The 16,014-nt window shown below is 33.0% G+C and overlaps 1 protein-coding gene across 2 annotated transcripts in view; it reads right to left on the reverse strand.

The window, feature by feature from the left end:
* The window catches only part of LOC129222213 (exonuclease mut-7 homolog), a 157,618-nt gene that overhangs the window by 3,542 nt on the left and 138,062 nt on the right, over nucleotides 1-16,014 (reverse strand). For both annotated transcript variants that reach the window (XM_054856690.1, XM_054856691.1), the window contains 5 exons: nucleotides 11,399-11,538; nucleotides 10,265-10,411; nucleotides 4,577-4,630; nucleotides 712-843; nucleotides 70-354 (listed from right to left, as the gene is read on the reverse strand). In XM_054856690.1, the coding sequence (XP_054712665.1) occupies nucleotides 70-354; nucleotides 712-843; nucleotides 4,577-4,630; nucleotides 10,265-10,411; nucleotides 11,399-11,538 (758 nt within the window). The remainder of the gene's footprint in view (nucleotides 1-69; nucleotides 355-711; nucleotides 844-4,576; nucleotides 4,631-10,264; nucleotides 10,412-11,398; nucleotides 11,539-16,014) is intronic.

Below are 16,014 nucleotides of genomic sequence, written 5' to 3' on the forward strand. Positions count from 1 at the left end.
AATATTGAATTAATAAAGATGAAGTTAAAGTCTCTAAAAGTATAGTAATAGTTTATAAAAAGCACATACTTCACAAATATTCCCTTGGGAGCTTTCTCCCAAATTTATGAGTTCGGACAAATGCTCTTTTGTGCGAGAATAATGGCTACCTTCCCAGTACACCTTTCCACAGTTAACACAGATAAGAAATGTCTTCACTCGTTCAAACACTTGTTCAGACAGAGCAGAGAATTGAATCGGAGCTCCACTGTAGGATGTATCGTTTGAGATGGAGGAGCCATTCTGCATTGCTGCAGTCCGCATCGAGTAGAGCTTATCACTGGCAATGCTCTGATACTCATTTCCATTACATACCTAAAACATAATTAATATATAAAATGAACTTAGAGAAATCCACATGTTTTGTGACAAACAATATACTTGATTATGTTTTAGAGATGAGATGAAACAAGATAATATCGACAAAATATAAATACAGTAGGACCTCAATTATCTAACTTTTAGAAGGAACCACTTTTAATCAAAGGCGGGGTCTTAAATTTAATTAATTCATTTATTTTGTTAAGCAAACAATATCACATCAAGACCACTAGAGAAAGGCTGCTCTTGCTGAAGGTACTAAGTTATACCTGTGCATTTAAATTATATCGGTGCTATAAGTTTAGGAAATAAACCAAGTTTTAAAGTTAGAAACATAAGAAAATGCATTACCGAGCAACGTGAAAATAGATCCGATTCATTACATTGAACATTAAAGTGCTTTAACACAATTGCAGCTTGTTTCTTTGCGTTGACTTCATTTGGCACAGAGAAGCACATACCCTCTGGCATGTAGCCCCTTAGCTGCAAAAGAAAAACAAATTAAATGTGTTTGTGAATCGAACTGTGAATTTGAGAACACGTTGATTTTAAACAGATGATTAAAATCAGTGATTTTAATCAAATGGTTGAATAAAATCAAGTTGTTAGAAAAAAAGAATAGCATCACAAAATGCAGGGACAGATACAGACTACCATTTTAAGGGAGAGGGGAGAGTAATACTGAAGAATATAGATTTTTGGATACGAAACATTTTTCTGAAACTGCTTGGGTGTCAATAAAAAGCACCAAATTGATCAGGAATACAGCACCTAGTAGGACATAAACCCATAAATGTTACTAATTAATTTCAACAGCAATGAAAGGAAATATTAATTCCAAACAGTTGCTCCTAAAAACAATTAATGAATTGAAAAGATTACTGCAATTGTTTTCATCATATTCATAAAGTGTTTGAACACAATGTGGATGGATAATATTGTCAATAGTTTAGAGGGGGGGGGGCATGACCTTCCCCTTCTATCCGCCCCTGACAATGTAACCAAGGTATTTATTTCATAAATTATTTTAAAATTGTTGCCGTAAATGGAACTTAAAACAGGTGTAGTGTTGTAGAAAATTCTCATAATAGATGGTTAATAAGTTATTTTCAGGGTACAATCTTATCAAACATTAACTTTGAATTATATTTTATGCTTACTTCTTTCTTTCAGAATTTTAACTTATTTCAGTAAGAATTATAGATATAGGATGAATTATTTATTCTTAGCAAACCTGCTGCCCTGCCCCAGGGAGAAAAATTTGGTAGTGCTACTGATAGAGTAGTATAATTAAGCATCTTACTCTTCTATCAATGTCGTTAAAATTTATGCACTTTAACGAACACGAAGAATTTAACAAATGTACTAACAAGAGTACTTGAGCAAATATTGTTATTGTATGGAATTTGACTATGCAGAATGAACAAATGATGATAAAGACAACCTCTTAGTTTATTAAATATCCTAGGCTACATTGTAAATAATATTGAAAGACCAAGTTGAAAACAGATTAAAAAGGATGTCAAAAACATTTTAATTAAATCATGGGCCATGTGGCAGTTCCTGTACTTGATATTACCTAAGAAAGAACACAAAGTAACCAAGCTTTCATACGATTTGTTTAAATAGAGCAGCGTTTCTTAAATTGTGTTCCACTCAAGACTTGAGATCACTCAAGGGTTCCATGAAACTTGTATCTTTTTTCCATAATATTAAGCTTAATCATATAAGAAAAAAAGTCTACCTATTGTTATAATTTTGAAAATGACCGGCAGAGATAACTTCGAAATGAATAGTTCATTAAAAAGTCATTGATTATAAATTTCGACCCTCAACTCTGTTAGCATGAATACGACACTTTCATTGAAATGACATTTGGTTCTTCCTTGCATCAATTTAAATGAATGCGATCAGTGGAGTTCTGGGGTAGTTTAAAGGATAAATCCTCTCATTCCATTTGTATGTTATGCTGAAGAGCTTCTGGAACATAAAGCTCCAAAATCAAGAAATTTCTAGAGACATACTCCGAGCTGTGATTGATTTCTGAACTCTCTCTTAACATCATCAACAATAGTTTAAAACAGGTTTTTAGTACTTTGATTTTTACAAACTTTTGTTAGAGGGTCCCGTACACCATTTTGTGAACATCACAGTCAAAAATAGCCGGACATTTTAAAACTTCCATAATTTTCCGAGCGAAATGCCTAATTTCTTCACTTTTTGCAATTTTTGGTAAAGGACCCCCAAGCCCTTTTTCCCCCCAAAAATTTCAAAATTGATTTCAGTTTCAAAAACTGTCAAAAGGAATATTGTCTCCTTCAATTATTTTTAAGAAAACCCCTCTTATTAGCAAGCATAACCTGCAACTGCATTTTCAAGATTTCAGTGTTGAAAAGTTTCCAGACGAAGCTCTTCAATCTTCCCCATCCCCTTTATGTCAGCAAAAATAGCCTAAAATTGACTTCAAGAACAATAACCTCTTCCTTCAACCTAACTTTAATTGCTGTTTTACTTCAATATTGAACATTTCCCTGGAGAGAGCCTGAAGCCCTGTCTCACTCCCCCTCCACCCCCCCCCCTCTTTTTCCAGAAGCACTACAAAAAATTACCGAAAACAATGTTTTTAACATTTGAATTTTGAGAATTTTACAGAAAGCTCCCCTTGTCCGTGCTTCCTCTGACGTCACAAAAGACAGCCTAAAACTGCTGCTTTTAGGACTTTTAACTTTTGGTAGAACCTATCTTTCTTTTAAAACAAAAAATTACACAGATACTCCCAATATTGAGCTTATCTTGCGCTTCATTAATTTACTTCATTTCTATCTTTCTTAAAAATTGAAACTACATGTTAAAAACTTAAAAGGAGATGAGAATGGAAGCAGTTTCAAGTCCTTGCTCCTCCTCGGGAAAAATCGAAGGTCCGGCACTACTGCTTCCCTTTCTCATAACTTACAAAAAAAAGTGAAAGAGCACTGGAAACATTACTCTCTCAATGTGGCGTATTTACCCTGGCGTAAATGTTACAAGTACAAAGGGCCTCCCAAGACAATAGGGGCCCTTTGGGGACTCAAAAAGGCACATGAGACATAGTTTACATTATTCTGTGATTGATAAAGACCCAAAAATGCATAACAATGGGCCTAAACCTGTAAATCCGCCACTTTGCCCCAACATAAAAACTTTCTTTCGGAGCTCTAACCATAGTACAATTAAGTAGCACTATTTACACATAAGTTTAAACTTAAATATATTTTGTTTGAATATGTTGTTTCAAGTTGTTAAAGAAATTTTGTATTATTTTTTGAAATTTTACATTTTGCCAGTAAATGCTACTTGAAAACAATCTTTATTTTTATTGCGAATAAACTATTTCCATTAAATCTGTATACCACTGAAAAACACCCAAGGGTTCCAAGAAAAACATCGACATTAAAAAGGATTCCACTTGTCAAGGAAATTAAGAAACGCTGAAATAGGGGAAAATGCTTCACAAACATAGCATTGCATCAGCCAGCACGAACTGGCACTGTACTCTTTCTGGAACTTTTGCTTAGTTACTATATCATACACACCAACCCTTTGCAGCAAGAAGGGCCAACTACGCAGTTGGACTTGTAGATGTAATGAAAGATAAACTTTCAGAGTTCGTTATGGGACTAATATTTACCTCTGCTAACACTAGATAACAAGTAATTTAAAGACATTATAACCAATCAAATGGTAACTTAATAAAAAGCATAAAGTAATGAGAATTACTTTTAAGTTACAGACATTTGTGGCTATCAGCTTCTGAATAAGCAAGATGTATTCAATTTTTCTTTCTATTTCTAACTTACAATTAACATACTACATCTAACAATAAATTAAAAAAAATCATTTAAATACATACAATGATCAAATCCAACTCAACAGTAATGAACTAAAAGTTGGATGGAAACATGGATTATAGTTTGCAAATATAATTTGTGCAATAAATATTACAAAAAAAAAAAGTGGTACAATTCGCAGGAGACATTTCAAAGTTTTATTATTGTTATTATTTGGGGGGGAGGGGGACAAGTCAAAACATTGCCAAATAATTATTTTTTTTGGGGGGGGGGGACAATTTAAATAAATAAGTAAAATTTAAGAACTTTGTCAGAACTAGAGAGCTTTGTAAGAACTAGATTAGTAGTCAGACACAAATAGTCAAGCATTTGGTTTCAGTCTCACTTGCCTTTTCATATGCTCTTCCAGATGTCAAAATGACTCTGTCTTCAGCTTGAGCAATCTGAAATAGATGTTTAAACAATGAAAAACAATTACTAATGGAATGTGAATGAATAAATAATGTAATAATGATAAATAGTTATTGTCTGCTTTTTTTTTCCTTTTACTTTTTTTGGCTAATTGCGAACAGACAGAAAATTGATTTAAAACATTCAATTCCTTTACAGAGAAATTTATGAAAGAACTATTTTTCTCAACTTTTTAAAAAATTATTTGTACAATTCAACTAGTCATATGAAAGTGTGAATAGAATTGACAAAAATATATAACAGCACATTATTTTTAAATGATGTTAATAATGAGGGTAAATTGTTTGAATGAAAGAATTAATTTTTAAAAAGTGTTCAAACAAAAGTCTGAGCATTGGCAGAAAAAATTCAACTCAATTATGCACTTTACAAGGGGTGCTGTTTCTAATACAGTAGACCCCTGGTTTTACGCAGTTTTGATTATACACGGTTTAAGATTTGACACCTTTATTTTATTTTACATGGATGAATTTTGATTTTACGCAGATGCGGCATTGCAAACAGATTGAATTTACCTCTCTTTCAAAAGCAGTGGCGAGCTAATAATTGAAGCTTGGGCAACTGGAGACCTTTTTTTTGTGATTGGTTCCAGAGCTCTTACTAGAAATAAGTTATTAAACTCACACAATTCAGAACTCACTGGAAGAAGAGCTTTTCGGAGTGACAAAGGAATTCAAAACCAATGAGGATACTGACACCGGTGACATATAACCAGAAATGTTCACATTGAAAATTTTGAGCTCTTCATTGACAATAGCAAATGATCTTTCTGATTCGTTAGTGGAAGATGATCTCGCCATAAGAAGTGACGCGAGTGACCATAAACGTGTCAGTGCTCTGCAAAAAACTACAGAGAAAAATTCTTAATGACTGCCAAAAGACAGCTCCTTTTTTGAAACATTAAATAAATTTATGTATTCTTTATGAATGCATGGATATAAGTGCACATTAAACTTATTATCTTATTAATCACAACTAGAATGAAGTATTTTTTTATTTATGGAACCTAACCCCTATTTTAACACTTTTATTAAGTCTTAATTTACGTGGTTATGATTAACGCGGCATTTCGGTGGATTGTAACCCCTGAGTAAAACGAGGTTCTACTGTATAATGAGTAAAAACTAAAAATTTGGATCATTGCTGAAAACAAAATAAAAATGATTAAATTCATAATAATAAACCATGGTATTTCAAGTACCGAAAAATCAGATCTCTACTTTAAAAAAAATGGTATGGATTGAATGTCAATAACATTCAAATTAGTTACTTAAACCCACAAAACGTTAAATTAGCATTCATGTTTCAAAACAATAAGCAAAATATTGCTTTTAAATTTTTGTACGGTGAAATCCTGTCCCAATGAATAACAATGCAACTAAATTTCCATTTCAACGAAATAGTTTCAGTCCCGGTTTGATTGCCAATACATTATTTAAATTCCATTACAACTAAATTCCCATTGCAATGAACAAAATTGCAATCCCCTGAAGTTCATTGTAACAGAATTTCACTGTAAAACCAAAAATATTTTAGTAGTACTTTGAGAGCAGGTTACTTTTCTAAATTGACCTTAAGCTGAGATCAACTTGTAAATTCAGGATAAAATGTAAACGAGGTTCTACTGTATAATGAGTAAAAACTAAAAATTTGGATCATTGCTGAAAACAAAATAAAAATGATTAAATTCATAATAATAAACCATGGAATTTTAAGTACAGAAAAAAAAAAGTCCACGATCCACACCATAAATTTTGAAAAAGTTTGAAAAAGTTTTTAATGTTTATAAAACCTTAATTTAGTTTACTGAAAATGCTTTATGTGCCAAGAAAAAAAAGTAAAAGAACACTAGCTAAGCTTAGAAATCTAAGTACGTATTTTTTAAACATTAAAAAATTATTTTCAGTATTATAACTAAAAAATTTGTTTGCAAAGTATCTTTAATAACACTAGTCAACAAAAAAGAACTTTTTGTCTGCATCCTGGTTTTGAATAGTCAATTCCTACCAGGGGCGGGATAGCCAGATCGGCTAGTTGGGGATCCCCGACTGGGCCAAAGGCCGAGTGGGCCACTTCAAACAATTTTTTTTATTAAACTTAATGCATTTAAATTCACACCTAACATTTTTAAAGTGTCATTAAAAAATATATATATGCAATTCGTTTACAAAAGAAGCATTTGGAAACAGGTTTTTCTTCCCCACTTTAAGCAGGGATCAAAGTAAATAGCCGTGTTATAATAGTTCACACGTGCAAATGCTTTTCTCTCGTATCAATTTTTTCTCTAGTTTTTATAATTCTGGGGGCCGTGGCTCCCACATTGAGGAAACGGGAGGGGGCTCTCATGAACGAAATATGCAATGCCTCTTGTGGGTGGAGGCATCATTTCTTGGTGAAGAATCTCGTCACCACAGGAAGAGATTGCCAAAATTTTACAAGATTTGTAATCAGGATTCCATTTTAAGGTTGATTGGATAGGCAATTCATCGTCCGCCTTTCTCGCACTTTTGACGGTCGTCCGATTATTTCAGTGGCATTGCAAATGAGAACACGCCAGCTCTGGATTAATACGGAATAGCATGATGAAAAAATAAAGGAAAAACTTTACCTCATAACTGAGGACATACAATTTTTGGCAATGGAAAGCCGCGATCGTCCAAGGATGCCGCGGTACAGTCGACTCCCGCTACAATGCGATTCGACTTACACGAAAAATAACACAAATTTTTCACGAGTTTCGAATTTTAGAGCTAACACGAATTTTTCGTCTGCAATACGAATTTTTTATAAGAAAGTAACGGCTTCGTTATTGCCCACTAAACATTGATTTCGTGAATGTTATTACATCCCTCTAAGCATCACTGAGAGCGAAAATTCCCACATCAAACTAGTCTACGCATCTCCTTGTTAGTCACTCAGCATCATTCATTTATTTAATTTTTTTTTCATTTGAAATATTAAAGTTGATGAAATATAATGGTACCTTAGTGGCACCTTCATCTAAACTTTGTGAAAATGGGAAGAAGAAGAAATTTTCTGACTAAAAAAAGGGGGGGGGAGGGAGCTAACATTCTCGAGATGCTTGAACAACTACAAAACGTCGACGGTAGCGCGACAAGAAATATGAGTGAATCTTCCATGCGTACTAATAAATGTGTTACTGTATAATGTACAGTACCATTATAGTGCAACATTTTATTATTGCTACATACTGTGCATACCGTGTTGTTTTATTTTATGTCTTTCCCTTCCGTTGATCATTCATTTTGTGCATCTTAGTATTTCATCTTGAATAAAACAATTTTTTATTTTTTAAATACGATAAAAGTTTAGATTTTATGTAAGAAACTGTAGCGTATTGTTGAGGAATGCTTTAAAGCAGTTTGAGGGTGTTCATAAGTGTCTAAAAAAATTTGGTATGCTTCTAAAAATTTGTAGACACATATTTTTCCACAACGCGAAATTTCGACTTGCGCGAGGAGTCTTGGAAGGCATACATCGCTTCCCAGTTTTCAGAGAGCGTTTCCAGTTTTTTGCGCATCCGGCTGGATCAAGTGCTGCAGTGTAGTGGAATGGAAAAGTTAATCGGCGAATGAGTGATCATATCAGGGATGCCACAATGCGTGAGAAACAATTAGCACATTTAACGCCTAACAACGAAAGAAGGATGCTGTGGAAAAGATGCTAACGAATTTCAATGGCGATGCAAGAACATGAAAAAGTTACGGATTTTAGATTATAAATGAAACACATGGATGCAATGCTAGAATTGCGGAAAAATGATGAAAACACATAACTGATAACACACTCAAACACTCACATAACATACTCAAAAGGTGCAGAAATTAAAGGGGAACCTGGAAGAAAAAGAGAATGCCAGAAAACAAAACAAAATGGGGGGGGAAACGATTAAATTGACAGAAAAAAATGGGGAACAAGATTGCTAGCCAGAAAAATGTGATATGCAACATCACATATGCTTCGTGTAGGTTGTATTGTGAGTAGGGTGCAATCATGACAAAAAAAAAAAAAAAAATTGCAAACAATCCATTTTCTTTGACTTACACATTTTCTACTATGTGAGGGTGGTATCAAATAATATGCCTTGTGTATTTTATGGTTTTTATTATGGTGTGTACGCTATTACAACTCTTTATGCTTTTAAATATTTGTGATAATGTATGAATTTGTAGTTTAACTTTCTGGTTGATTGGAGCTGGACTTAAAATTTTCTTTTTGCTTTGCCAGTGTATGTGATATTGCATAGCACAAGGCATTTTTTTATTATTTTTATTTTTGAGTAAAATAATTGGAACTTAGCTGAGCCATTGTTTGTAGTTACTTCTAGTAGGTAACACTTTCACGTAAGAATGAAAAAAAAGAAAACAAAAGGTTTTAAAATTGAAAAATATTTGCGTTCAAAAGTTACGTTTTCTAAAGAATTACTCATATATGCGTTTCATGGCAAATATATCTAGGTGAAACCCTTCCTCACGCACACTGTTCATAGCTTTAGTTTTTAAGCAAAATATCCTGCAAGAAGTGAACAAAATAGTTTTAGAGACATCATTCATCAATGGTCACCAGTGATGTTCCCATCTATTTTTCTGAGGGTATACTCCCAGTAATCCATTATGCACAATTTGTGTATGTGATCATATTCATAGTATGTCATAATATGAAAATTTATGAAGCTTGAGGGTATACGCTATAGGTTAAAAAAATGTTTGAGAGTATATGGGGTATATGGATATACACTATGGGAACACCACTGATGGTCACAGAACTCCAGTAAGGATTATTTGACCTACTGTTTGTAGACCTCGTCTTCAAACTGCTGCTTAGAAATACCTGTAATACAACCCATAAAGGCTTCCTGGATGTTTTGTTCTTTCCTCACGAATTTTCCTTCAAAACCAACGATTTTCATAACTGCGCGTATTTGAAGGGGCGTTAAAAATTCTCAACCTCTGCTTCAATATATCTTGGAAATTTCCCAGTAAAGTATTGGAAAACCGCCTTTGTTCACAACTTTCCCAAAGTTCTTCACTATCCCCAATAGAATGAGCATGGGTGGAGGCAGAAATGAGTGGATTTACTAGAGGCTGATTTCGGGCATTTCTCTTCCCAGACTTTTAACTTCTTGAAGTCCATTTCGATTTTATGTAGTGAGATTTTCTATTCCAACCAGGGGTTGAAGTTTAAAAGACAGTCAGTCCCATGGGAGGTTTTTCTATCTGCCAGGAAAGAAGAACATTAGTTAGATTTCACTATCCTAGTTGGCTTTGTATCTTGAGAACTAGAGCTAATCTCCATTTTTTATGGTTATTTTCGTGTTTAACGAGGCAAAATGCTTTGGAAATAGCTATTTTTGAGCCGGATGCATTTTTGGTGTTGACTAGTGTAAATAGGACAAAAAATTTAGAATTGTTACATAAAATGTTTACATAATTTTAAAAAATAGTAATTGCTTTCCCACGATTATTCTACAAACCATGGATGCAATTTTAACACTGGACAATAACGTAACTTTTTTTCCTCTGCCTTCAACTACACACATAGCAACACTTAATCAAAAGTAAAGATTTTGAGTTTAAATATTTTACTTTTACAGCTTGCATATGATCATCATCGTTTGTGAGAAAGATGACATCTGCGCCGAAGAGTCGAAGATACCTTCCAACACCTTGGGCCATGTTATCGGCCACCGCTCTGAAATCCGAGACTGGTTTTGGGGAATGCACCACTTGTTTCTAGGGATGAAAATTTCAACTGAAACTTTTCAACAGAATTTAGTTTTTTCTGCAGATTTTAATGAAGAGCTGTGTGTTAGGCCACAAATTTCAAATGAAAACGGTAAACACATGTTCTATGTGTTAGAGAAAAACCCTTCATTACAGAGTTAAAACTAAGGAAGTTAAACAGTTAGATATTTATAGCTAATCAAACAAAAATGTTTATAGCTAAGCAGGAAAAAAGGAACTAAATAATTTGCATTGTTACTTGATTTTCTACTTATATATAAATGCACAAGAAATATAAATTTCAACAAAATCGCTGATTTTTAAAATCTTAAGTTTAAATCTGAAGTTTTTATTGCAAGGCAGAAAATATTTCATTACCATAAACTGCTAAAAAATAAATAAAATTCATCAACCCCATATCATTACAATAACTACAGTTGATTCTCTATTTAAAGACCTGCAGGGGACCACAAAAAATTGTCCTTAAGTAGAATGCATTCTTAAAAAGAGTGGTTCTAAAACAAAAGTGAAGTATCTGAGATCGTGAAAAGTCCTTAAATAGAGAAAGACATTAAATAGAGGGCCGTTAAACAGAAAACTAATTATACTTCACAGTTTAAAAACTACAGCAAGTTTTTATCTCAGTATAGTATGACTCAAATGTTAATTTACCCATGATTTTACAAATAATAATTTATCAAATAGAAGTACATGTCTGTAATTCTAAGCAAAAATTTCAATGGCACAGTGCACCATAACCCACCCTCATGAACACCCGTCATATGATGATATCAATAACAAAAATAAAATCAACTTTTTCAAGGATGTTTTGTATTGCGCCTGAAAACACAAAATGAAGAATGCAACTTAACTGATCCGATCTACAGCATAAAGGATAGAACGAGGATAGAACTGAATAAAAGTATAAAAAGTTAATTGGAGCAAAATATCAGCTGCAAAATCCCTTGGGAGTCTTTTAGTGGCAATAAAACTTACAGATTTTTTCTTTTTACTGGCTTTCTTCTTGGGTACATGCGACAAACAAGATTCTAGCACTTCATCGAAACTCAGGTGCTCCCTTTGAAATGCATGGAACAATTTCTCATAAATGAGGAGAAGGCAATATGCATCTAAAGCTGCAAAAACAGAAAAATCCAATTCAAGAAGAATTGCAAGCTACAAAAATTCGACAGAATATATATTTTCAAAAATACAAAAAAAGTTTAAAACCATTGGAGCTCATTGCTTTGAATTATAAAATGCTTCTTAGAAGTAAAAACAATTTTTTTTAGACAAAAATTTTATTAAAAGTGAATCTTAATTCTGCTCTCCCGTATCACCAATAGTGATTAAATATATCATTACCAGTCTTGTTGCTGTCTAGAAGAAAGCTGTTGACTTTCCAACCAATAATGAGAGCTTCCTAATTCCACTTCGGTTTTGTTTTGCTTTTGATTATGTCTCAAATCAATAGGTTTGCCAATCTTTGAATTAAAAAATTTCGTTTTTTGAACCATTTAAAATTTTTTTAAGAGTGTAGGCGCAAGAAAATTATTCCGAAGTTTATCTCTTTGAAATGTAATTTACCATGTTCTGTCAAAATTGACAAAGTAATCTTTCGGTCGAAATTGGATTTACTCGGAGCTTCGATCCAGGAAACTAGGAAGCATTTATCTTTTATTGAACGTGAACTTTATGATTTACATCTTTTGGTTTCTATAATTCCATTCCCGACTTCAACATTATTGACAGAAATTCTTGGTCTAGAACCCTTCGTTCCTCAGATAAACAACAAATTGTTTTGAAAAAGAAATTAGCTATGCTTTGTAAAACTTCTCATGTGGTTCCCCTAGATAATTTACCCGTAGTTAATAAGAATGTTGTTGTTAATCTTTCTAGCGTTCCATTAAGCAATTCTCAAATTGAGGCTCTAAAATGTAATGATAATTTTGCTGTGAGTGTTAAACCTTCTTTTTCAAAGCTTATTGCTCCTGTTGAGAAAGCTTTTAAATTTAGTGTCTTCACTTCCTCTCTAAAAGATTCGATTTGGTATCTTATAGCTTCTAATATTGACTTTAACTCGAAAATTTCTAAACCTGTATTTGCTAATGCTGTTATCCGTTCTGCTGAAGACTTAGTTTCGAATTCTGATCTGGTTGTTACCAAAGCTGACAAGGGTAGCCAAATTGTTGTTCTTGACAAATCTTATGTTGATAAAAGTAATGATTTGATTTCTTCTGGGCCATATGCTGAAATTTCTAAAGCTCCTAGTGATAAAGAGTTAAAAACTATTTCATCTGCTGTCAAGTCTGTTAAGTCTATTCTTTCAAATGTTAAACGCTCTGTTGTTCCATCTATTGCTAATTGTGCTAGATTTTATGCTTTACCTAAGGTGCATAAAGCTGTTATTCCTTTCAGGCCGATTGTTTCCAATATTAGTACGGCTTCATACAAACTTGCAAAATATTTTGTCTCTGTGTTTTCTCCTCTTAGGAGTCCCAATTTATTTACTATTAAAAATTCTGTTGATTTTGTTTAAAAAAATCATAGTTTCGTTACAAATAATTCTTTTATGGCTTCTTTTGATGTTAACTCTTTATTTACGAACATTCCCGTTGAGAGTTCATTGTTATGCCTTCGAACAAAACTTTTCGAATTTCACTTCACCAATACGGAAATTGAGGATTTAATTTTCCTTACCCGTACCTGTCTTAAGCAATGTTCTTTTGTTTTTAATGGGAAATTTTATATTATGTTAGATGGTCTGGCTGTGGGTAACCTACTTAGCCCCATTCTTATTGATGTTTACATGCATTATTTTGAAGTTAAGCTGTTCCAAAAACTGCAATTTCAATTTTATGTTCGGTATGTTGATCATTGTTTTGTTGTCATGAACCAGAATCATTTTGTGAGTGATGAGGTTTTATCTATTTTAAGCTCCATTGATCCTCATATTCAGTTTTCTTGTGAGAAAGAACAGAATAATTGCATTTCATTTCTTGATGTACTTGTTTCTCGTACTGAAATTGGTTTTGAAACTACTGTTTATCGCAAACCTTTTGCTGTTTCTTTACCTCCTCATAGACTATCGTCTCATCCTCTAAATCAAAAATATTCTGCTTTCAATTCTTTTGTTTATCTCGCAATTAATATTTGTTCTTCATCGGAACTTCTTAAGGTGGAACTTAATTACCTTAAAGCTGTGGCAACTGATAGAGACTATCCGCCAACTTTGATTGATTCCATTTATAAAAAACTTTCAAATAAATCCCAAACTAATGTTCTTAACCGAACCTTCATCAGAAAGAATTTGGTTGTTTTGTTATTCTTTCCATCTGTAAGCTATCAGGTTGCTAAGATTCTAAAACGTTTCCAATTCCAGGCGGTGTTCACTCCTATTAATAAACTTTCATTCTCTTCTCTTAATCATCCTATTCACCCTCTTAATTGTTGTGGAATTTATTGAATTAATTGTAGTTGTAAACTTGCCTATATTGGACAGACTCGGCGTGCTTTAAAAATTCGCTTGAAAGAGCATCAAAATTATGTGAAAAAACAACAATTAAATAAGTCTAGTATTGCTCAACATTGTTGGGATTCGAATCACTCTTTTGATTTTAACTCTTATCAGATTATCCAAAAATGCCCCAATTCATCAGATCCTGACTTTTGGGAATCTTTTCATATTTTGAGGAACAGTTCTAACTTAGTTAATGATCTTAAAGCAGTTCCATATTTTTCCAACATTTGGCTCCCATATCTTTAATACTGTCCTTTCCCCATCCCCCTTTTTTCTTATTCATTTTTATCTATCTTCCTTTGTTTATTTTTACCTTTTTTGTCTTGTTGACCTCCCCCCACCCCCATTTATTTCTATTTAATTTTATTTTATTCCTTTTTCGAATATTTTTGTTTCTGTTTATTTTATTTCGTGGTGTTTTTTCTTCAATTTAGTTTTTCCTTTCTTGCGGTTCACGGTTACCGACATTTTCTTTTCTTTTTGTTTAAGCTTCGGCTTAATCTTTGTCCAATTGAATTCTTTCTTTCTGGGTTTCCTACCTAAGAGAAAACTCTTGGCCTATGCTTGCATTCCTATTGGTTCCTGATCGGTTTATAATTTTCTCATTGGTGTTTGGCTAATCCGCTATTTTTATCTTTTAAGCTGCATGCTTATCTGCTCTTGGCTTTTGTCGGATGTCTTTTCATCCATAAGCTCACTACTTTTTGCATTGAAAAAGGCGTTCCCTGTAACGCCGAAACACGTGTCTGCTGTAATTGGCAAATTTGTGCTTTTTTTAATGTTGTTTTCCTTACTTTACATAACAATAAAGTTAAGCAGAACCAATAGGGTTATTGATTTTCTCATTGGCTCACAGAACAGTGATAAAAATTGAATTGTTTTCAAATGCTGAAGTCTTCTGGCGATGACATTGGTTGAATGTAATAATAGTGGAATGTTACTAAATGTGAGCAATATCCTTATATTATATTAGAAGTTATATGTTTAATGTTAAGCACAGGGGTCGAGTTTCTCGAACATGAATTTCCTCAGTATGGTATAAAATACATATTGGTTAAGAGGAAGTGATAATAAAATGGGTTTAGTGTTAGGAATAATAAGGCAATATTGAAGTTGAGGCACAAAAGTCATATTTCAAATGAATAAATAACCTGATTGAAACAGTCAACAAACAATGGAAGCAAGAAGGTTATGTTAAAAAACACATTTCCTTCACATTCCGTTCTTTAAAATAACCAAGAAAGCTTTTCAAATTGGGCTAATATTTATTTTGCGTCATTAAACAGTATAGTTGCAGTTCACAAAACAATTCCTCTCCCTCATGCTATAATTTCTTATAAGTATAATATTTTCTTTTTCCTTTTCTATTACCGACCAACATGATATTGAACTTAAGACCAATGATAAATACATCTCATCATATCCTCTCTCAATTTCTTGAGAAACTGAATTGATTGTTTTATTCAAAATATTGTTTTAATATTTTCACTAAAACTTCATATGGGTTTTGCCACCTCTACTACATTGCATACAATAAAAACTTTTATGGAAAGTTCTGTCACAAAGTTCCACATTTGGTTCAAGCATGCATTAGTGTAAAAATTACAAAGAGTTTTAATTGTCAATCCAAGAATTAAAATTAGTGGATAGAAATTTTTGTGATAGAGTGTAGCATTGTTCAAAAAACATTCCACAGTATAAAAAAAGTAAACAAAATTTCAAACAAAGTCATACATATTAAAATGACATCAGATTTCATATCATTAAAAAGGTCGCTTTCCAGTAATTCTTCCAGGTTTCTTTTTTTATAGATTTAACTCTTGAATGCCATCGTGTGTCAGTCAGAGATCGTAAATTAAAGAGCCTCAAGATATATTTGTTGATCTGCAAGTATTTTTTGATGTGGGATGTTTTTCAAAAAGACCATATCTTTGCAAAGAGTTTTTAAGAAAGCATATAATACAAATACAAAAGTGACGACCAGCAACAGGCTCTGGGCCCAGCTAGACTGGTCCTAGTCAATTTACAATCCCCAGTGAAGATCAATGGCCCTCTTAAAACTATCTACTCCCTTGCTCTTTACCACCTCTTC

This window comes from Uloborus diversus, chromosome 5 (assembly GCF_026930045.1).
Source record: "Uloborus diversus isolate 005 chromosome 5, Udiv.v.3.1, whole genome shotgun sequence".
Taxonomy (NCBI): Eukaryota; Metazoa; Arthropoda; class Arachnida; order Araneae; family Uloboridae; genus Uloborus; species Uloborus diversus.